The following is a 24,943-nucleotide window of genomic DNA, read 5'->3' as shown; positions in this document are numbered from 1 at the left end:
AAATAAATAAATTATAAAATATATGAATCTTACTAAAAATTATTAATATAATTTATAATATTATCCATGAAATTTAATTGTATAATTTATTAAAATATAATTTATAATTATTATAGCTGCTGCTAATAATAATTTGTTACTAAATATGGTTTTCTTAGGGCTTTATATATATATATATATATATATATATATATATATATATATATATATATATATTTCCATGATTTTTTTGGGGATACTTGAACTACTAAATGGGAAGATAACAAACACACTAAAATTAATGAAAAGATTAGTTAAAACAATAAGACATTCACACTTGAACACTGAGATTAACATCTTTTATAAATCTACCGAGCTATCAAATCACGTTGTATATAAAGTAGTATTTTTGATTTTTTAGAGTATATAATATGTTAATGCAGACTAGATAAGTTTTACTTATTCATTCATCTCTCCTTGTTTTTCTAAGATTGACAAGTCATCAATTAATTAAAGAGAATTCTTTGAACTCTAATTTGTTGAGTATGCAGAGTTAAAAAATAAGGGTGCCCTTGTTTCAATGCCATTGTTATAGTCTTGCACGAAGCATCAACAATTTTCTCCCAATATAATAACTATAATATAATTTATTAATATATAATTTATAAATCACTAAAATTAATGATTTATTATTATTATTATTATTATTATTATTATTATTATTATTATACTATTTCAGTGAATTTTAAAAAGAAATTTAAGATAACTTTCTGACCACTTGTAAGAGACATTATTTATAGATAGGGTTGATTTTGTAAATATAAGAAAATTTAATGACTAGTTTATAATTTAAAACACATTGCACTATAATCCTATACTATTTTATTATGTATTATAATATATTAATTATTAATGAAATATAATTCAATTCTGGAATGAAGAAGAAGAATTATCTAATAATTTAAATTAATATTAATTTTTTTAAAAATATAATTCAATTAATAATATTATTTTAACATAAATTAATATGATAATCATATATTATAAATATAAATTAATATTATAATATTTTTAATTAATAAAAATAATAATATTAATTAAATTTAATATTTGGCATAATTATTTAAAAAATTATTAATTAAAAATTAATCATATATTATTTTATTATGTATTATAACCTATTAATTGTTAATAAAATACAATTAAATTCTAGAATGAATAAAAAAAACAATCTATTAATTTAAATTAACTTTAAATAAACTAAAAATTTTAATTTAGTTATTAATACTATTTTGATCTAAATTAGTATGGTAATCATATATTGTAAATATACATTAATAATAAAATTATTAATAAAAAATAATGTTATATTATTTTACTTAATAGAAAATATTTAAAATGTAATTATAAAATTAATATAATTATCATTTAAAATTTAATTATAAAAATATTAATATTTTTATTTAAAATTAACTATATATTATTTATTATGTATTATGACATATTAGTTATTATAATTCATAAACAAGAACTATTTATTAATTTAAATTAATATAAAATAAATTAAAATTTTGAATTCAATAAAAAAATTATTTTTATCATAGTAAAATGTCATGAATATACATTAATAATAGGATTATTGTTAATTAAACATAATTGTCTTATATTATTTTTATTAAAAAATATTTAAAATTTAATTATAAATAATTAAAATAATTATTAGTAAAATACTTATTTAAAAATATTATTTTTTTAAATCTAAAATATATTTAAAATGATCAAATAGTACGTTGTAAAAAAAGTAAGTATCCAAACTAGTTTTCTTTTGCCTAACTTCACTCAAATTGATTTTGTAGGGATAAAAAATAATTACTTGAAGGTCATATTTATTATTATTATTATTATTTTTGTAGACTTCAAAATCTAAAAGGTAAAATTCAAAAGTATGTATCCAAAAAATAGCAATTTTCACATTTATTGCCCACAATCAATAAATTGAGTGAATTATAATACGAATACAACTTTATCAAGAAAATTTAATTTTTTGGAATCATCATCCGCTTTATTATTTTTACTTTCATCAAGTATAAAATTTTATTCCCTTCAATAAGGAAGATAATAGTTTGAGAAGATATAAAATCAAGAGTTAATTAATTTTTTTTTCTATGTTCAAGTATTTTGACTTTAGATACTAGGATCATTACGAGTTTTAGTTAAAACATTTTCCTTTTTGCTGCTACAAAATGAATTATAATTAGTAAGTAACTCTTACATTTGAATAAGTTCAGAAACAAAAATGAAATCTCTAAGAACTTTATTTTCAAAAAATTCAAAATATTTTTCATTTCAAAATCTTATTAGATTCCATTGACAATTTTAGAATGTCTTATTCTCAATTATGTAATTTGGTTGATCAATAAAATCACTTAGTCTTGAAAAAAAATTAAAAAAAAAAAAAAAACTACGTACATATTTTGGTTAAACTGATTGACATGCAATTCAACTATAAAAAGATATAGAATGTTGGTGATAAATATGCACATAAATACACCAAGAAAAGTGGATCAATACTTTTAACTTAATATACCACTCTTACATTTCTATATTTTCATTAATTATCACCATTGTTAACTAAGTAGTCGAGGCACCTGTTGAAGATAGATTTGCTCGTGCTATATTAATTTGCACCCATTTCATTTCAAAGATTCAATAAAAATCATTATTTCTTTATCTTTGTCTTGGCTTGTTTCCTAAATCCCTAATTCTCATGTTTAGAATCAACTTCCAAAAATATTAGACACCTAATGGGCAACTATAAATGATGTAAAACTGGTCACGGCTAAAAGCCTTCCAAGGGTGATTCAAGTGATAAATTTATGACTCTCATAATTAAATGACCTTAGCATTTAAGTGAAAAAAGTAGAGGTATGAGCCTATTATTCTAATAGATTAGTCCGTGCTCAAAGAACTTTAAAGGGCTTGGATCTCAAACAATATCATTTTTAACGACACAACAACAACAACAACAATAATAGAGGACTAAAAGAATCAATACTCATTCTTGCATAATTTTAAATTACCAACTTCAAATAAATGAAGAATGCCCTAAAAAGTTACATATGCAATACAGACAGCATTAGTTGCATAGAGCGTTAAGGCACCACCTGATTAAGGAGAAATTATTAGATCCATCAAATGCATATGTCTATTATAATTCTCTGAAAGGGAAAAGAGAGAGAGAAAAAAAACAAAAGACAGAACTATTGAAAAATCAAAACCCAAAAACGGTATATGTGAAAATAGGACTGAAAGAACTGAATCCAGAACATGAGAATACGCATTTGGTTTTAGGTCCAGAGGAGGGAACCAAATTGAGGCTGTTTACACCTCAGCCCCAGCATAACGGAGTAACAGTCAACCGTTGAGCGCCAAGGCTATTTCCGTAATTTCAGCACCAACCTCTTCCCCCTCCTCTCTCCCCCTGCTCCATCCGCATATATTCTCTGCGTTTCGAACTTCTCTCCTCCCCAGCACTTCCCTCCTTCCTCTGGGTCATCTCCTTCTTCCCCTCTTCCATTTCTTGATCCACCTCCTCCTCCTCCTCCTCCTCCCCCTCTCCCCCCTTTTCCTGGATCGGACCGCATCCCTCTTTTTCATCACCAGATTCCATCTCGATCTGGATCTTGCGTCCAATCTGACCCATTCGTTTTCGCCATCCAAGATTCAAGAGATTAAAGAGAGAGCGATTGAGGGGAGAGAGACAGAGACAGAGAGATTGAGGAGCAGAGAGAGAGTCGCATGGAACCGCATCTCTTGGAGATCAACTTGATCTCTGCCCAAGGTCTGAAGACCGCCAATGCGCGCCGCATGCAAACCTACGCAGTCGCGTGGGTCGACTCGGCAACCAGGCTCCGCACCCGAATCGACCGAGTCGGCGGCGAGAACCCTACCTGGAACGACAAATTCATCTTCCGAGTCACAGACGAGTTTCTCGCCAGCGACACCTCCGCCATCACCGTCGAGATCTACGCCGTCGGCTACATCCGCGACAGTCTCGTCGGCAACGTGCGATTTCTCATCAACAACTGCCTCGCGGACGCCGGCGCCGGCACCCCGGCCTGCACCGCCGTCCAGATCCGCCGCCCCTCCGGCAGGTTCCATGGCGTGCTCAACATCGGTGTGATGGTGATCAACGCCTCGGATTTCGGGGCCTTGACGAAGGCATCGGCGATCGGGTACCGCGACCTAATGGGGGAGAGTCGCCGGCGCCGTAGCTTCAGCCGGCGGCGAACGAGGAGCGAGCAGTTCCTGAGCATGGAGTCCCTAGACAACATCTCCTGCGCCGATTCGGCAGACTATTCGGACGGTGCTGATTCGTCGACTTCATCTTCGTCGTCGGCATCAACGGCGCTGAAGGAATGGAACGGAATCAGAGAGAACATGAAATCGGACCGATTGGGATTGTTGTGCGGGTTGCCCCTTCAGAGGAAGATTCATTTGAGTCCGTCGGATCAGAACTTCCAGTGTTTCGACGACGCCGCACCTGAGAATAAACAGAGCTGACGAACAAACGAACGAACGAACGAAGAAACGGCCCAGATCATTTTAGTAGACGTAGAAGATTCGTTTGGTCCGCTAAGATCATTTTGGTCAACTTCCTTGTTGTATAAAGTTGAAAAAGACACTGGCAAAGTGGCATTCACCTTTGAATAAAAAAAGAAGAGGTAATTTCCATTTTAGCTTGTGGTATCCTCCTCCTCCTCCTTCAAGAGAGACAGAGAAAGTTCCTATTTGATTAAGATATGTTTGGTGGCTTCCATGATTTAGACTATCCTGATTTATGTTGTTCTTTTCATTTAGATTATTTTGATTTTTAATAGTTAGCCTATGTAAGTCTTCTAGGTGGCAACCAGAAAAGCCAATCCAAACATTTAGTCCAATCCTATTTCCCAAAATCCTAACCACCAAAATAAGCACATCTAAATCATGTTTGGTTCAAAAAATATTTATTCTTAAGAATGAAATTTTATAAATGCAGATATTTAGATTACCATATTTATTTCTAAGAATAGCATGATATAGAAGACACATGAGAATTAATAGGACTTGATAAGCTAGAAAGATGTTAATGATATGCGCAATGGAATGAGATATATGGAAATTCCATAGGTGATATATGAAAATTACTAATCCTTAGAATAATATGGAATAGGATGAGAGATATGAAAATTTAGTAAATACAATAATTTATAAAGGTGTTAATAATGCAAAAAGTTTGTATTATTTCATCCAAGATGATAATAAAGAAATATACATTCTTGTTAGCATAGTTGATATCTTTTCTCTTTTCTTCATTATCTTTGATCCTTAATACATCCTATAAACCATATGAGTAAGTTGTTGTGCATCCTTCCCAATTATGGAGTTCTCCTTTGACATGATATCAGCTTCTCTGTTTTTCCACCATGTTTTCTTTGTACATGCGTTTCACTCAACATATGAGCCACATACTACAACAATCTTTATCTTGACGAATATACACCACTTAGGAGAAAAAAAAAAAAAAATTGAAAACATAACTCGTAGCTCCAAATGGGACAATAGGTTGGGACTGCCTCCCGTATAGCAACTGGAGATATTAAGCAAGTCCAAGCGATGCTTAAACTTATCTGCGGTAACAGGCTTTGTCAATACATCTGCTGTATTATCAGAAGTGTGAACTTTCTTAACCAAAAGTTCATCGGAAGAAATCAACTCCCGGATCCTATAAAACCTCACATCTATGTGCTTGGTTCTCATATGATATACTTGTTTCTTCGTCAAATAAATGACACTATGACTATCACAACGCAGCTGAACTCCACCTTACTGAATACTCAGCTCCTTGACTAAATCTATAATCCACAATGCTTCCTTGCCAGCTTCAGCAACTGCCACATACTTCGACTCAGTTGTTGATAATGCAACTAGAGACTGTACCATGGACTTCCAACAAAGAGGCCCTCCCACAAGGGTGAACTCATAGTAGACCTCCTGTCATCCAAGTTCCCTGCATAGTTTGCATCCACATATATATTCCATAACTGAAGGATCACTCTGTTGCCTACCGAACATGATGACATAGTATGAGATACCCCGCAAGTATTTGAAAATCCACTTGACTGCATCCCAATGCCTTTTTCCCGGATTTAAAAGAAACTTACTCACCACATTGATAGCTTATGCTAGATTTAGTCTTGTACATACTATAACATACATTAAACACCTCACTGCACTAGCATAAGGACCTCTGACATTTCACGAATATCATCATTCGTCTTTAGGCACTGAGTGGTAGACAATTTAAAATGATCAGCCAACGGTGTTCTAATTGATTTTGCATTAACCATGCTAAATCTCTCCAAAACTGTAACACCCCAACCCGCCACGTGGGCTCGGGGTGCTACTTTAGTGACATCTGTGTACCTGATACCAAACTCATCATATGTTAGAATTGGTGTATTCCCAAGAGGGAAGTGAATTGGAATTTTAAAATTTATCTCTTAGGTTAAATGAAATACCTATATAATACAACCTAGGGTCTTTTTATGTAATTCCAAATGCGCCAATAATATGATGTACAGAAATTTAAATCAAGCACACCATTCACACCATAACATATATGTGCAGTAAATGTAAAGTGCAGAAATATAAACAAAACATACGATATGTTATCGGGGTTTGGCCAACTATGCCTATGTCCCCACCTCTAGCTCATAAGCTCGAGGATTCTACTAAAGGCTCACTTAACGGGTGGAGCGGCACCGATTACAATCAGGTCAATTAGCACAGAGCTGACCTCAACCTTTACAACTAGGTCAATTAGCGGGACTAACCTCAACCTACACCTTAACATGATGGTGCACCTATCTTTCCTAACTGGGTCTAAGCCAATCTGAGACTATTTCATAGGGTTAGTCTCCCTCTACAGGTCCGTTCCTGGAAATATAACAATATGTTTACAATTAATGAGATTGGTATAGTGATTATGCTTTCAAGTAAAATAGATGTATATCCAGTTACACGTAATCACATACACCACAAAATGATTTAATATGTAAGTTCAGTGTGATTTAATATATCAACTCTCAAATATATTTGCTATCAATGTATTCAGTGCGTGAAAGTGCAAACATATATGATCTTTGTACCACAAATGTTCAATCTAAATGCTCAAACAAGGATTTCAATCAATCCTCATATATATTTGAACTAGTAGATCTTCTCAATAATTTAAAGCTTAAGCAACGTATAAATTGGGTTTGCAAAAAGAATTTGAATCTTTGTAATCAGCAAAAGATATAACTCAATAAATGTTGCCACAAAGATTTTTAACTCATAAACAAATATCTCTTCAAATATTTTTCAAAATAAAAACATAATAGATATTTGTAAATGATTTTGAAAATATTTTGCAACCAAAATAAAATACGAGCTTCTCAAGATGTTGTAATGAATATACAATCTCAGAAGATCGAACGAGGTCTTCTTAGGCAAGACTTATTAATAAAGTCTCCTAAGAATACTTAAGGTTTTGCTATCAAGAAAATGGAATCAATTAATCAAGACAAAGAGAGCAAACATTTTCAAAACAATCACTCAATCAACTTACAGACTGTTTAGACAATAGTAGAAGGTAAGTATGAATGAAAGTGGAGTGCAAAAATGAGTAGTAGGAATTTAGAGCTTGAGAGAGAATTTCTTAATCAAGTTGGCTAATCTCTCTTCCTAATCATCCCAAATGAAGGGGTATAAATAGACCCCCTTGAATTATGACCGTTAGGGACATGGTCGGGATTATTAGGAAAAATTTAATCATTATTTAATTATTTTAAGTCTGTTTATCGAGTTAACCGTGGTAAAAAAATAGGTCCAGCCCGAGAGCTCCGGTCGACCAGGGCAAGTTCGGTCGATCCAAGTTCTTGGGGTTCGGTTGACCAGGCAAAAAATGAACTGTCAAGGTCGGTCAACTGGACATGTATGTCCGAGACGATTTTTCCAAATTAGGAAGGTTCGGTCGACTAGGGTCATTTTGAACTAAACTGGTCGGTCGACCAGACAGTTGGGTTCCCACACGTGAGAACTTAGTCGACCAGGTTTGTACAATACAAAATTCTCACGGTCGACCAGGAAGTCAAATTATTGACTTCAGGGAGGTTCGGTCCACCGGGGTCAAATGAGCTTCATAAGCTCAGTTGACCAGACTGTGGTCAACCGATTGACCTAGACCGGGTTCGGTTGACCGGGGGCAGAATGAACTGCACAGGTTGGTCGACTGAAGGTACACATTTTGTGCATTTCGGTCTTATTTCTTTCCACAATTACCCTATTCAAGTGCCTAACACATACAAGTACAATGGTGAGTGTCCTAAGGTCATTTTTAGGTCTAGTTTTAGTTATGACTCAATTTGATCTTACCTATTAGATCATAGTAAAAACCTTAATTACTATTATAGACCAATTACACAAATGAAATATATTACAACGTAAGGTAACTAGTTCTTCAATCTTCACTTTCTCTATGTGCATTCTGATCTATCAATTTATGTTCCTACACATAATCGCAAACACCCATTAGATATAATGAGTATTTATCATTATCAAAACCGAGCGTGACCTATAAGGTCAACATTCTCCCCCTTTTTTATGATGAAAAATACAACCAACAAAAATGTGGGTATAAGCCTAAGAAGGCTCCCCATATCAATGTGTATCCAATTATTTTAAGCAATTACTTTTACCCAATCATTTTTTCCTCTCCATCTTTCCCTTTTGGCAATAGCAAAAAGGGCTATAAGAGTTAAATATGTAACGTTCTGCTAATAAAATAAAATCATTTTCCCTAATTTTAAATCCAATCATTAACCTAAACAGCGGAAGACCAATCATATAAAATAAATCCACATATAATATAATACCAAAGTGACAAATCAACTCACGATTTACAATCATCACTGTCCTCTCGAAACTACCCTTACTGATACCAAGGGTTTACAAAAACATGTCACCCAAAAGTACTCACTCTCAAAAAGGGGAGTACAACAACGTCTCTGTTGGGCTTTTGTGGAGTCTAGTTGTGTTTTAATTTGGGTGCCGACCCAACCCCTATTTAATTAGAGATTTCTATCCTAAGGCTTAGTCCATGGAGCGAAGGCTTGGGTCGAAATTTTTTTGGAACCCATTCGGAACGAAACCCTAGGCGCAACATATAAAAAGGATTGCTTTCAGGTGATTAGGGTTGGCGTGGTTGTACCTGCGAGAGAGCGAGAGGGAGAGCATTGTATTGCCGCACTCTCTGTGTTTTATTCCTGATAATATTGAAATCCCTGCAACTCCGTGGACGTAGGCAAAATTGCTAAACCACGTAAATATTGTCTTGCGCGTGAGATTGATTTTCTTTGGCGTTATTTTTCCTCTATTTTGTTTCTCACAGGTTTTGGGAATTTGTTCCTTATTCCCAACAGTCTCTACCTGCGAGCTTGCTCCGCTCATCTAACTAGTTCACTTGAAAAACAATTCAACACTGGGATGAGCCAACACATAGTAAGACGAAACATGCTATTACTAGTGTGTACCTATTGAGTTATATTTCTGTATTAATAATCTGATTTAGAAATAATATCATGGATAATTGAAATTGTAAATGCTGGTATAAATAACATATATTAAAACTATATAAATTTACTTTTCATAATACTATTACTATTTCTGGAAATCTACTTATACTTATAATATTTGAGAAATTTTTCCTGGATGGCTGTATGTCATGATTTAACTCCTCATGACAGGATTGTGCGGCTCGAAGGCGGGACCTATTCTGGCTAGCCTACCAGGGTAAGTCAACTGAACTCCAACAGTCTGATCGGCCCCCTCAATCCATATCTGATGGAGAGCCTGTCCCGACGTAGGCACGATTGACCTCATACCATTTACTATCTGAGTAAAGTGGTTGCACTCTAAACTGAATATCTATAGCTATGGTACCGTGCTCTGCTATTTGATCCATCAAGGTATGATATTATATAGGTAACTGATATTTGTAATATACTATTTTTACTGTGGTTTCTAAAATAACCATAACCTCATAGAATTTATCTGAAATTCTAAATAAACTAACTGAAAATCTAATTTCTGTATAACTAAACTACTGTCTGAATATCGGTATATCGGGGCATTATGGTACTGATAAACATATTATTCCGAAATTACTGAAAATGCATATTTATGAGTATACTGTATACTGAAAAATTCGTCACTCTATAAACATGCAAATATCATGGTATTTTTGTTAATAACTATAAACATGGTATTCACAAATTCTATGAATATAGTACTGTTCTGTTATCAACTCAAGTCACACAAATAAATATTAATATTATCAGGTTCTGGAAATTGTAAATATATATATATAATCTGAATAATAATTTGATAAAAACATATAGTTCGTACTGAAATCATAAAAGGGTTTCCCAATATAGCATATTTTCCTTACCTGACTACTGGAAAACCCTTACTGAATATATGTTCTACACCCGTAGGGTTTCCACTCAACTCTCTGAAAACAACATTCGCCAGAACAGAATATCATTATTTCTTTGTCTCCATCATTTCCTACAACTGTCAGAAAGCAAAAAACTGAATAAAAGGTGAAATGAGGAATAATTTCCCAAGATGGGGGGTGAATTAATTTCTTTTTAAATTTTAATGATTTTTAAGCTATTGATTTTAATTATCCAGAAAACAAGATATATAAATGATAACTACACTTAAAAATACTGAAATTTAAATTCACAAGTCAATTAATGAAATCAATGTAATTCAATTACTCAACCAAAAATATTAGAGCTTTAGTTGATTTTTCTATAAACTCTTAGTATGCACTTTACTTGATCAAGATTTTTGCAGATTAACCAACGTACTCCCTTTTTGGGTTTCCACAAATAATTAATCAGAACGTACTTTCTAAATATCAAGTACCTTTGTTTCTTTCTCACTTAAGAATCTGCAACCTGCGCATTTAAATCATACCACAATAGTAAGTAAATAATATAAAGTAAAGCAGAGAGAAAGACACAAGATTTTTATGAGGTTCGGCTTCAACACAACCTGCATCCTCGCCTTTGGCAAAACACCAAAGGATTCCATTATATCAGTTCCGTTACCTGGTGGAATAATACCAATTTACAACCACTCCTTCTGTCAGGCTAGAGCCCGCCTCTCCAAACAATAACCCCTTGTTTGGTCCAACGATTCAACAACTCTAAATCGTTTAAGAATGATGATAAAGAAATTTGTGTACAAAAGAGAACTCTCACAATAGAGTAGATTAGTACAATGATTAGCTCACTTATACTCCAAAGTAATTCAAATATAAGAAATTTGAAGTTCAACGCTTAGTATGAATTACCAAATGATTTTTCAAAGAAAATGAAAGATTTTGATTTTTTAAAGCTTTGCTTCAAAAATATAAATCAATATCAAATCAGAAAGTATAAGCACAAGAAAATTTTAGATCATTTGCGAAATTTGAATATTTGAAAATCACTTGATCTAAAAACCTTTGAAAAGTAGCTTGATATAAAAACCTTGAAGGTTGCTTGATCTTAAACTTTGAAGATTGTTGGATCTGAAACTTTGAAGATTTCTGGATCTGAAACTTTTGAAGATTTTTGGATCTGAAACTTTTGAGAATTTCTTAATTTCAAAAACCTTTCAATATTGCCTTTATGATCATTATTTTAAACCTTTGAAACTTTTGACTATTTATAGATGTTTTTAGAAGTCATCCATTACTCCTAAAGATTCCTAAAATTCATTTCCAAATATTTTGAAATAAATATGTTTAAAAACATGGTTTAAAAAATCTTCTCTTCTTAAGCCCTTTTTATTTATTAAAAAAAATACTTTTTTATAGTATATATGTTTAAAAAAAATATTTTTGATTTTCCAAATATTTTGAAATAAATATGTTTAAAAACATCGTTTAAAAAATCTTATTTTCTTAAGCCCTTTTTATTTATTAAGAAAAAAAAAAACTTTTTAGAGTATTTATGTTTAAAAAAATATATTTTTGATTTTCTATGAGCTTGAAACCACTCTATATTTGAGTTTAACCTTTGAAGTACTTACATTAAGAACATCCTAAAATATAATTCTTTAATCTTCAATCTTGTTCTTTCGTCATCTTTGTTGTTTCAATCTTTTATTTGAGCTTTTTACCAATATAACTTTATTCCTCATGCTCTTTGTATTCCATAAGCTTTTCTTTGTATTCTTCAAGGATTCTTTGTAATCCATAAACTATACTTGTGTTCTTCAAGAATTCTTTGTAATCCATAGACTTCTTTATGCACTTGGGCTTTATTACTTTCCTAAAAAAATTTTACTTGAAACATATTAAACATATCATTGATTTGTTATCATCAAAATAAGAATTGTAAGCCTTATTAGACCAACAATCTCCCTCTTTTTGATGATGATAAATCGAGAGAAAAAATAATAAGATTTTAATATTCATGGCTCCCTCTATCAATAAGCATGATACAATTCATATGTGTAAGTCCAAAAGATAATCCATGAATAAACCATACATACACGTAAAATATTCATCCATCCATTTAAAAGGTATTTAAAGGTTTTACAAACCATTATTATATATCATATTTTTGCACTCACTTCTCTTAAATATTTTCTCCCCCTTTGGACATCAATCAAAAAGGAAAAAGAGAGACAAAACAAAGAAATGCTGCAAGTCAAAGTACTAGTTTTAGAAAACCAAAGATAGCCTAGCTGATAAAACATGAATTACATAAAAACACATAAAAGTGATAGATAAAAGCACATTAGTTAGAGGCGTCCATATTTTCTCTTTCATCATCTTCTTCTTCTTGTTCTTCTGATTCATTATTTCCTTCCTCTTGTTCACTGTCATTTTCTCCTTCTTCTTGTTCTCCATATTCATCCTCACTAGATGTGGTAGAGCTAATACTCATAGGAGATTTTCCTTTAGAGGAGCTAGCTAATCGTTGCTCAATCTTTTCAACTCGTTTATCAATTTGTGAACAGTGAGTTTCTATGGATGTAACCTTTTCTTGCAAAGTACCAAGACCAGATCTCATACCATCACTAAATGTCATATAATGGTTAAAAAATGGAACAAACCATGATGGAGTATCTGGATCAGGCTGAACTAAAGGTGTGGAAATAAATGATGAAGAAGGTAGTGGTGCAGATGGAACACTCCTATGTCCTTTATGGAACCACCCTTGAGGAGAATTTTTATAGCCCATCCGTTTTAGAACAGTGTTAGAAAAGATATCATTGTACGTCTTGCTAGTAAAGTTGAATGATTGAGTTAAAACATTAAAATGAGCGAAAATCATATTCAACATTCCTACATATGGTAGGACAACACGGGGAGCATCAACTTTCATGATAATCCACTATATGATCAAACTTGGAAGATCCATCTTCTTTCCTTTCAGAATGCACCACATTACAAAACAGTCCAAAAATAAAATGTGATTATGAGAACCAGATCGTGCTAAAATGTTGTTTGTAATAAGCTTGTGCAAAATGAGGGCTTTCAAACTAAGCTGCTTATAAAGTGGAGGATGACCAAGGTTTACTGGAGTGGCAGTCATAACCAGTGGCAAAAACTCTTGTGGTGTAAAACCTTGAGTCATAATCCATTACTTCTCAATAATATGAATCTCAAAATTCCCTAGCTTAATTCGAAGAATCTTTCCCAAAGATATGAGATTTAGATGGATGTCTTTCCCAAGCAAATTTATTTTGATTCCATTTTCGCATCGCTCCATGTTTGCGTAAAAAATACATACAACATTTGGATAAAAGCCTTTAGCTTGGTAGGTGATAAACTTATCTCTTCCAATGTTCTTGAAAAGTTCTAAGATTTCAGGAAAATCAGAATTGAAGAATGTTACGTCGAGTACCTTACCTAATATCGGTTCAGCTGAAGCAATTTGATTTCGGTAAAGGTGCTTGGCATGTGGAGTGACCAACCATTTCTCCACCTCATCGTTATTTATTCTTGTGGAAGAGGAAGATCCTTTAACACCAACGGATTTTGATCTAGGCATGTTTGGATGAAGAAGAAAATCAAAGAAACTCTAAGTTAAGCTCGGTGTTTGTGTGGAGGAAGGATTTGATACTAGGTTGCAGATGCTTTAAGCAAGATTTGTGTATGGAAAGTGATGGAGACGAAGGGTTTCAGAGAGAAAAAAAATGAATGGTCAAGCGCCTGGTGGGTTTTAAAATGACTTAAAATAGTGTTTTAGACCCTACCCGCTGCGAGGCAGTCTCCTGCTTTAATGTGGTAGGCGCCTGTCTTTATGGAATTTTGAAAGACAGTAGCTAGGCAGTCGCCTGGTACCCTGATGGCAGTCGCCTGCCAACCAGAACAATTCCTAAATTACTTCACGACTGTGAAGCATGCCCAATTCTCTTCTTATAAATATGAATCTTTCTTCCAACAAAGGTTTTGTTAAAATATCTGCTAATTGATAATGTGTATTTACAAATTCTAGTACTATATCTTCATTTTGTACATGATTTTCAAGAAATGATGTCTTATATCGATGTGTTTTGTTCTTGAGTAAGATACTGGATTTTTTGAAATATTAATAGCACTTGTGTTATCACATTTGATAGGGATAGTTTGATATTGTATTTGAAAATCTTTTAACTGTTGTTTCATATATAATGTTTGAGCACAACAACTTCCTGCAGCAATGTATTCTGCTTCTGCTGTAGATAATGTTACAGAATTTTGTTTCTTTGAAGACCATGAAACTAAAGAATGTCCTAGAAAATGACACGTTCCATTTGTACTTTTTCTATCTATTTTGCATCCAGCAAAGTCTGCATCTGAATAACTAATCATTTCAAATTCAGATTCCTTTGGATACCATAATCTTGGTTCAAGTGTACCTAGGAGATACCTAAGGATTCTTTTGACTGCTGTTTGATGTGATTCCTTTGGAGCTGACTGAAATCTTGCACACATACATACACTAAACATGATATTTGGTCTACATGCTGTTAAATAGAGTAGGCTTCCTATCATTCCTCGATAATGCTTAGTATCAACTTGTTTCCCTTTTTCATCTTTGTCAAGACTAGTTGAAGTACTCATAGGAGTTCATATGGGTTTACTTTCTTCCATATCAAACTTTTTTAACATGTCTTTAATGTATTTAGTTTGATTTATAAAGATTCTATTTTTTGCTTGTTGATTTGTAATCCAAGAAAGTAATTTAATTCTCCTATCATACTCATTTCAAACTCTTTTTGCATACATGTGGCAAATTCTTTACATAGATCTTTATTTGTAGCTCCAAATATAATATCATCCACATATATTTGAACTAATAACAAATCTTTGTTTTTAGTTTTAATGAATAAAGTACTATCAACTTTTCCTCTTATAAATTCATTTTTAAGTAAGAATTTACTTAATCTCTCATACCAAGCTCTTGGAGCTTGTTTCAAACCATAAAGAGCTTTTGTCAATTTGAATACATGGTTTGGATTTTTTAAATTTTCAAACCCTTGGTGGTTGTTTGACATATACTTTTTCATTTATATATCCATTCAGAAATGCACTCTTCACATCCATTTGATATAACTTAAAGTCCTTATGAGCTGCATAGGCTAAAAGCATCCTAATGGCTTCCATTCTTGCCATAGGTGCAAAAGTTTCATTATAATCAATTCCTTTTTCTTGATTATATCCTTGTGCCACTAACCTAACTTTATTTCTCACAACAACTCCATTTTCATCCTTCTTATTTCTAAATACCCATTTAGTTCCTATAATTGATTTATCTTTGGGGTTTGGTATTAGTTTCCATACTTGACTTCTTTCGAATTGATTTTATTCCTCTTGCATAGCTATAATCCAAGAGTCATCATTTAAGGCATCTTCAATATTTTTTGGCTCATGTTGGGATAAGAAAGCATAATGATTGCAAATATTTTTTAGTGAGGCTATAGTAGTTATTCCTTTTGATGTTTCACCAAGAATTTGTTCTTTTTGGTGATTTTTGTCATATTTCCACTCTTTAGGAAGTTTTAGTTTCTCTGAAAGGTTTTCATTTAATGCATCATTGTTCTTTTCTACTTTTATTTCAAGAACATCTTCCTTTTGTGAAGTGACTTCTTTTTCATTATTCATATCTTTAATGTTATAATGATTTGATTCATCAAAAGTTATATGAATTGATTCCATAATTGTAGAAGTTCTTTTATTATAAATCCTTTAAGCTTTACTATTTGTAAAATAACCTAAGAAAATACCTTCATCCGACTTTATATCAAATTTTCCTAGGTCATCTTTAGTATTTAATATAAAACATTTGCAACCAAATACATGAAAGTAGGATATGTTTGGTTTTCTATCTTTCCAAAGTTCATATGGTGTTTTATCTATTTTTGATCTTATTGATACTCTATTCACAATATAACATGCTGTATTTATAGCTTTTGCCCAAAAATATTTAGGTAAACTATTTTCATTGAGCATTGTTCTTGCCATTTCTTGCAAAGTTCTATTTTTTCCTTTCAACAACTCCATTTTGCTATGGAGTTCTAGGTGCTGAAAAATTGTGTGTTATTCCATGTTCATTACAAAATTTATCAACTTTCTTATTTTTAAACTCTCTTCCTTGGTCACTTCTAAAGCTTGTTACATTATAACCTTTCTCATTTTGTAGTTTCTTGCATAAGGTTTTTAATTGATTGCAAGCTTCATCTTTGTTTGCTAAAAATATTACCCAAGTAAATCTTGAAAAATCATCTACTATTACAAAAGCATATTGTTTTCCACCTAAGCTTAAGGTTCTAGTTAGACCAAATAACTCTAAGTGTAGGAGTTCTAGGGATCTTTTGGTGGATATGAATTTTTTCTTTTTAAAACTTGTTTTCCCTTTTGACAAGCATCACATATCTTGTCTTTTACATACTTAATATTTGGTAATCCTTTGACAAGATTTTTCTTAGATAATTTAGATAGTAGGTCCATGCTAGCATGTCCTAATTTCCTATGTCATAACCAACTTGCTTCATTCATGGCTGTTAAACAAGTTATGTTTTGATTTGTTATTTTCTCAAGATTTATACAGTAAACATTATTTATTCTATGAGTCATAAACAAGGTTTCTTTATTTTTGGGATTCTAGATGACACATTTTTCTTTCATGAACATTACTTCGAACCCTTTATCACTTAATTGACTGATACTTAAAAGATTATGTTTTAGTCCTTCTACTAATAGCATATTATCTATAGTGAGTGAAAGTTCTTTATCAATTTTAGCTATACCGACAATTTTACCTTTGGCATTGTCGCCGAAGGTGACGTAGCCCCCATCTTTTTGTTTTAAGGTAGTGAACTTGTTCTTGTCACCGGTCATATGTCTTGAACATCTGCTATCCAAGTACCATTTGTCCGTTGTCGTTGTTGTCCTAAGGCAAACCTATAATGAGGGACACTATGTGTTAGTTTTTGGAACCCAAATTCTTTTGACTTTCATTGTTTTACTGTTAGTTCCATTATTTGTCTTGCACATATAGCAAGTGATGTGTTCATGTTTGTTATTTGATGAAGTGCTAGCATAAAACCTAGCTTCCTTATTAAAGTATCTCATGTATAGCTTTTTATTCTTTTTATTTGTTTTACCATTGTAGCCTATTCCTTCTTTGTTTTCATGAAGCCTTTGCTGTCCAATCATCTTTTCAAAGTTCTCTTTACCTTTAGTAAAATTATAGATAATTTTTTCCTTATCTTTAACTATCTTTTTGAGTTCATTTATTTCTAAATCTTTCTTATTCAAACCATCTATATGAGTTTTATCTAATTCTTGTTTTATTTCTTCTTCCAGCTTCTTAATATAAGTATTTCTTTATTCTTCAATAACTTTGAATGATTCTAGTTGCTTTGCTAGTTATTGATTCTGATCTTTCAAAATTATATTTCTTTTAGATACTTTTATAAATCTTTATGTAGTAAAAATAATTCAGTTTGTAATTCCTTATAAGAAGGCAAACTGTCACATGACTCAATACAAGACACATTTTGAGATTCTGTTGAAGAGTAATAAGAATTTACCTCTTCATCGTTTGCCATGAAGCATATATTTGCCATCTCTTGTTCACTTGATTCAGTTTCAGTTTCGCTGGAGCTTGAATCGTCCCAAGTAGCTTTCATTGCTTCCTTCTTTTTCTTTTTGTCCTTCTTGAACAATGGACACTCCGGTTTAATATGTCCTGATTTTTTGCAGTGATAACAGATTGGCAATTCATTCTTACCTTTATTTTCTTTCCTTCTTGTATCTCCTTTTTCAGTTTTCTTTTTGTAGAATTTTCTAGGAAACTTTTTATTTCTTCTATAGAATTTTCCTAGTCTCTTAGTAATGAATGCCAATTCATCTTGATCTAAGTCACTTGTTTCACTTTCTTCTTCACTAGAGCTATGACTAGATGCTTTTAGAGCTATGGATCTTTTATGCTTTGGTTCGGGATTCCTTTCTTTTAGTGCCATTTCATATGTAAGAAGTGAACCTATAAGTTCATCCAAAGAAGTAGTTTTAAGGTTTCTACTTTCCGTAATAGCTGTGGCCTTTGGTTCCCAAATAGAGGGTAGACCTCTTAGAATTTTCCTAATCATTTCATATGTAGTATAGGTTTTTCCTAAGAAACTTAAAGAGTTTATTATGTGGGTAAATCTGGTGTACATGCTTGATATTGTTTCATCAAAATTCGTTTTGAAAGCTTCGTATTCACTTGTTAGCATATCTATCCTATTGTCTCTAACATCGACGGTTCTTTCATAAGTTACTTCTAACTTATCCCAAATTTCCTTAGCTGTTTTGCAAGTCATGACTCGATTAAACTCATTAGCATCTAATGCACAATATAACGCATTTATAGCACTTGCATTTATCTGAAGCATTTTATAGTCTAAGTCTGTCATGTCTTTCTTTTCTTTTGGAATGTGTTTTCCATCAAATAACTTAGTGGGAATAAGATTTCCATCCATAACAACTTCCCAAGCTTTCCAATCCATGTGTTGGAGATATATTTCCATTCTCTTTTTTCAAAAAGTGTAATTGTGTCCACAAAAGATTGGTGGACGGGTTGAGGATTGTCCTTCACCAAAGGGTACCACTCCAATGTTTGCCATTAGATCTTTTTATAGTTTCGTGTTAGGAATTTCTATAACTAGGCTCTGATACCAATTGAAATGAGGAATAGCTTCCCAAGGAGGGGGGGGGGTGAATTGGATTCTTTTTAAATTTTAATGATTTTTAAACTATTGATTTTAATTACCTAGAAAACAAGATATATAAACGATAACTACACTTAAAAATACTGAAATTTAAATTCACAAGTCAATTAATGAAATCAACGTAATTCAATCACTCAATCAAAAATATTAGAGCTTTAGTTGATTTTTCTATAAACTCTTAGTATGCACTTTACTTAATCAAGATTTTTGCAGATTAACCAACGTACTCCCTTTTTGGGTTTCCACAAATAATTAATCAGAACGTACTTTCTAAATATCAAGTACCTTTGTTTCTTTCTCACTTAAGAATCTGCAATTGCGCATTTAAATCATGCCACAATAGTAAGTAAATAATATAAAGCAGAGAGAAAGACACAAGATTTTTACGAGGTTCGGATTCAACACAGCCTACGTCCTCGCCTTTGGCAAAACACCAAAGGATTCCATTATATCAGTTCCGTTACCTGGTGGAATAATACCAATTTGCAACCACTCCTTCTGTCAGGCTAGAGCCCGCCTCTCCAAACAATAAGCCCTTGTTTGGTCCAATGATTCAACAACTCTGAATCGTTTAAGAATGATGATAAAGAAATTTGTGTACAAAAGAGAACTCTCACAATAGAGTAGATTAGTACAATGATCAGCTCACTTATACTCCAAAGTAATTCAAATATAAGAAATTTGAAGCTCAACGCTTAGTATGAATTATCAAATGATTTTTCAAAGAAAATGAAAGATTCTAATTTTTTAAAGCTTTGCTTCAAAAATATAAATCAATATCAGATCAGAAAGTTTAAGCACAAGAAAATTTTAGATCCTTTGAGAAATTTGAATATTTGAAAATCACTTGATCTAAAAACCTTTGAAAAATAGCTTGATCTAAAAACCTTGAAGGTTGCTTGATCTTAAATTTTGAAGATTGCTGGATCTAAAACTTTGAAAATTTCTGAATCTGAAACTTTTGAAGATTTTTGGATCCGAAACTTTTGAGAATTTCTTAATTTCAAAAACCTTTCAATATTACCTCTATGATCATTATTTTAAACCTTTGAAGTTTTTGACTATTTATAGATGTTTTTAGAAGTCATCCATTACTCCCAAAGATTCCTAAAATTCATTTCCAAATGTTTTGAAATAAATATGTTTAAAAACATGGTTTAAAAAATCTTCTCTTCTTAAGCCCTTTTTATTTATTTAAAAAAAAAAAAAAACTTTTTTAGAGTATATATGTTAAAAAAAAAATATTTTTGATTTTCCAAATATTTTGAAATAAATATGTTTAAAAACATGGTTTAAAAAATCTTCTTTTCTTAAGCCCTTTTTATTTATTAAAAAAATACTTTTTAGAGTATTTATGTTTAAAAAAAATATATTTTTGATTTTCTATGAGCTTCAAACCATTTTATATTTGAGTTTAACCTTTGAAGTACTTACATTAAGAACATCCTAAAATATAATTCTTTAATCTTCAATCTTGTTCTTCCATCATCTTTGTTGTTTCAATCTTTTATTTGAACTTTTCACCAGTATAATTTTATTCCTCATGCTCTTTGTAATCCATAAGCTTTTCTTTGTGTTCTTCAAGGATTCTTTGTAATCCATAAACTATACTTGTGTTCTTCAAGAATTCTTTGTAATCCATAGGCTTCTTTATGCACTTGGGCTTTGTCACTTTCCTAAAAAAAATTTACTTGAAACATATTAAACATATTGTTGATTTGTTATCATCAAAATAAAAAATTGTAAGCCTTATTAGGCCAACAAAAGGTCTTACGCTGATTTTGAGGAGAAATTCAACTCGATCCAACCAACGATCCGTCCCAGCAGACTTGAAGAGAACTTCTCCAAGAGCATCGTGGTGGTCTCAGATCGTCGATCCGACGAACAATGGGGCCGAAATCGAAGAGAGATAGAGGAGAGATCGTAGGAGAGAGAGAGAGTTTCTGTTGAAAATCCTGGGTAAAAATCTGAGGATTACACTATTTATATTGCAGCCTTCATTGACGAGCCACGTCATCTTGTCGATGAGTCTAAGAAGCAATTCATCGACAAAATTTAGAATCGCCCAAAACATCATCTCGGTATCTTCTCATCTATGAAACATGCCTTCGTCGACGAGACCCTCTTGTACCCTCATTGACGAATTCCCTATGTTCGTCGATGAGGCCATGAGAAAATTCCTTGGGTTATTACATCCAAAAGTGCAACGTCGTCGATGAAGTCCGTTGCTTCCTTCTATTACTATTTCCATTTCCCTCCCTCTTTAAATATCATTATTCTTCGGGTCGTTACAAAATACTCTAGGCAATGGGTAAGTGTGACATTTATACATTATAAGTTTTGGAAAGATTTTGAAAAATTTCGGCAGAGTGCCATTTGAAAATTGAACTTTTCAAAACAAATCCTATATAAATTTTAACCTGTTTGAGTTTATATATCCTAACAGTTTATCCACAACTACTCAAACAGTTCAGTATGATCCAATAATAAAATATAAAGTCCGGTATTATCATGCAGTAGATGGAAGAATGATACATGCAAGCAAGAATCATTTTACTAAGTCTAATCCAATGAGAAATACCAACAATTATAGTGTAGTTAGACTTGTAAATTTTACTCGAAAGCTCCTTAAATATTTGATGATTATGTGAAGATAAGGTTTAATTTTCATTTGATTTTCACTTATCTTTTCAAAAAGATTTTAAAGTTAATTTTATCATAATCATTTTTGGTGGCCAAAATAAACATGTATTTTCACAAGATATAGTATAATGAAAGCATGTTACCAATTGTTAGAGTACCACACAGTTAACATATTTTTCAAATGATATATAGAATGAAGGCATAATACATATTTATTTCTCAGGGGCTAATGATTTTAATGTTAAGGGACTCCCCCTAAGAATATGCATTTTCTTCATAAATTAACTCGAGTATAATTCAAATACTATTTTAGAAACACAACTCAAGATTTAAGAAAATACGCTTTTAGAAAAGATATAGAGTTATGTGTAATAATTTTCAAAAAAAAATTGCAGCGTTTTGTTTGAAAATATGATCAATGCATAAGAACCTGCCAATGTCTAAACACTTTAAGTATATATGCACAATCAACTCCAAGGAATTTAAATATTTGAAGCAAACAAGCCAAGCGTGAATATTTAAAATCTAAAACACGAGATATTCAATCATTTCAGCCTTTTAGGCAAATGTCTACAGAAAATTTGGTAGCATACATTTCAATAGTATAGTTATCCAAACACAAAAACTCATGCAATCTTGAATTTTATCATATATATATATGATCATTAAGAAAAAGCACAAAAATCACAGGATAGTATCTACGTGTGCGTGTGGTGAGTGTGATCGTCATGATAAAACAAAAACAAAGATAAAAGTTGTTTTACATAGGCACAAATCAAATGATATAAAGTAAAATGAATCATAGCCACAAATTTTTGATCTGCATACTACTCTCTTGGGACTAGATATCCCCTCCATCCACACCATCATCAGCACGATCACCTGCGTCAAAATCGAAGTCCATAGTCATCCAGTCTCTCTCATCCTGCATCTCCTAAATCCGGTCATTTAACTCACTGAAGCTAACTGCCATGGTCCTCTCTAAATCTGTGAACCGGCTAGCAGTGGAGATAGAGAACTGGCGGAACTCATCATGAAGTGCAGTAGATGACGACGCAAGACATCTAAGATCTGACTGAATTGATCCTCTAAACTGCCCAAAAGAATAAGAGAGGCTGGTGATGGAAGCCATCAGATCCACGTTCGATGGTTGTGCAGGCTGTGGTATAAACTCCTGTGGGGCCTCCTCCTATGTTGCAGCACCCCTAGATGGCAACCAAACGTTGCCAACCAACTTATACCCCATAAGTCTCAGGGTGATGGCAGAAAATATATCAGCAGACCGCCTTCTTTTTAGTGTAGCCACATTTGTGTGTGTGACTTCTATGGATCGAAACAACTTGTTTAGAATCCCTTCGTACGACATAATAATCTTGTGGCCGATCGTTTTGGCCATCATCCATCATATTATCAAGCTCGGTAGATCTAAATTTTTGTGAGCAAACAAGCACCACATAATAAAGCAGTCCAAGAAAGATACATGCACTCTAGAACCTGCCTTGGGCAAGATATTATATGTGATCAAATGGTGCACAACTTTGGCTTCTAAAATAAATTGCCTATATTGTGGGGGATGATTTTGACTGGCTGTACGTGGGTCGGACATGGTTAGGTTAGCAAATGTGGCAATCGTAAAATCCTGTTCGTGGATCTAGGAAGTTACGGAGTCTGGGCACTCAAAGTCTCCACGATCTATATCAAGGACATCAAAAAGATACTGTGCATCGAAACGAACGTCTGTCCTTAATACTCTGGAGAAATATCCATTTTCATCATTTCCCAGATTTGCGTAAAACAACCTAACGTATGTTGGGTAGTGACCACTAGGCTGATACGAAATGAAAGTTTTCCAGCCTTAATATTCAAACATGTTCATGACATTTCCAAAATACTGATCCATAAATTCCAAGTCTAGAATCTTACCTAGTATTGCTTCTTTAGGACGAAACTCCCGCACGTATAAAATCTTGGAGCGATCCGTCAAAATGTAGTCGTCCTCAACTTGTGCCAGATCGTGGGCTTCAATACGCTCATTTTGATGAGCCATGGGTGTAGGATGAAAGAGGTTAGGCACGGTTTAAGGATATAGGATTGTATTTGGAGGAACAGTGAAGAATGCTTTGAAATTTTCTAAGAAAAATGAGCTTTGAACATGAAGAAGGTATATATATATCACGGTTCGGTCGACGAGGAGCAGATTCAGTCGACCAACGATTCAAATTCTTCACAAACCAACACTGTTCGGTTGACCGGATGGAAATTGTACTGAAATGGGCGGTTGACCGAGGTGGCGCACTATTATTTTGTTCGGTTGACTAAGGGAAAAATCGACAGGTTCGATTGACCGGAGTGGAGAAGCTTATGGAGGGTCGGTCGACCGTATGGTCAAAGTCAAGGGCATTGGTTGACCGGGAGCTTTTATTCAGTCAGTGCTTGGTGGACCAAACATAGTAAATTTCTCCGATTTGACTTCATTTTGATCGAAAGCTCTCTTTTAGGCTCAGATTTGATATGTTACACATATTTTCACATTAGCATGATTCTTAGGGATTCTTGGTAAAGAAATATTACACAATTGAAGCACGTACCAAGATTTGACAGATTGAGCGTAGATTACTTCCTAGTCTTGCAGTTACTACAACCTCTAAACTTAGAGACTAACAAAGGATCAGTTAGAAGATGATTTCACTTTGAATGCACTTTTCCTTGAGTCCTACGGGATTCTCTATCATGACTAGCCAATCCATTTCTCTTCCCAAGCCTTTGGAACTTCTGAGTAGACAACTGAGCCAAACGTGCCCCTTTCTCATACAGGATAAGCAAACTTTATATATGTGTGCAAGATTATGCTTATTTATTTTAGCTTTACTCATTGAGGCATTACTGTGGGTTTGATAAACAGAGCATGTACCCTTTTTGACAAATTTATTTCTTTTGAATCTTAAGAGTTTAGTATGATTATTCTCTCCATGTT

The 24,943-nt window shown here is 32.8% G+C and overlaps 1 protein-coding gene across 1 annotated transcript; it reads left to right on the top strand.

The window, feature by feature from the left end:
* The first annotated feature begins 3,019 nt into the window (after positions 1–3,019).
* LOC131166185 (uncharacterized) lies at positions 3,020–10,153 on the top strand. Its single transcript, XM_058124513.1, has 2 exons — positions 3,020–4,703; positions 9,807–10,153. The coding sequence occupies exon 1, from the start codon at positions 3,778–3,780 to the stop codon at positions 4,540–4,542; it is 765 nt and encodes a 254-aa protein (XP_057980496.1). The 5' UTR covers positions 3,020–3,777; the 3' UTR covers positions 4,543–4,703; positions 9,807–10,153.
* Positions 10,154–24,943: the final 14,790 nt, after the last annotated feature.

The sequence above is a fragment of the Malania oleifera genome, chromosome 10 (genome assembly GCF_029873635.1).
Source record: "Malania oleifera isolate guangnan ecotype guangnan chromosome 10, ASM2987363v1, whole genome shotgun sequence".
NCBI classification, from domain to species: Eukaryota; Viridiplantae; Streptophyta; class Magnoliopsida; order Santalales; family Ximeniaceae; genus Malania; species Malania oleifera.
This window is presented reverse-complemented; position numbering and strand designations above follow the sequence as displayed.

What these genes read in the sequence shown, in the direction of transcription:
- LOC131166185 (XM_058124513.1), top strand. Translation starts at nt 3,778, where the DNA reads ATGGAACCGCATCTCTTGGAGATCAACTTGATCTCTGCCCAAGGTCTG.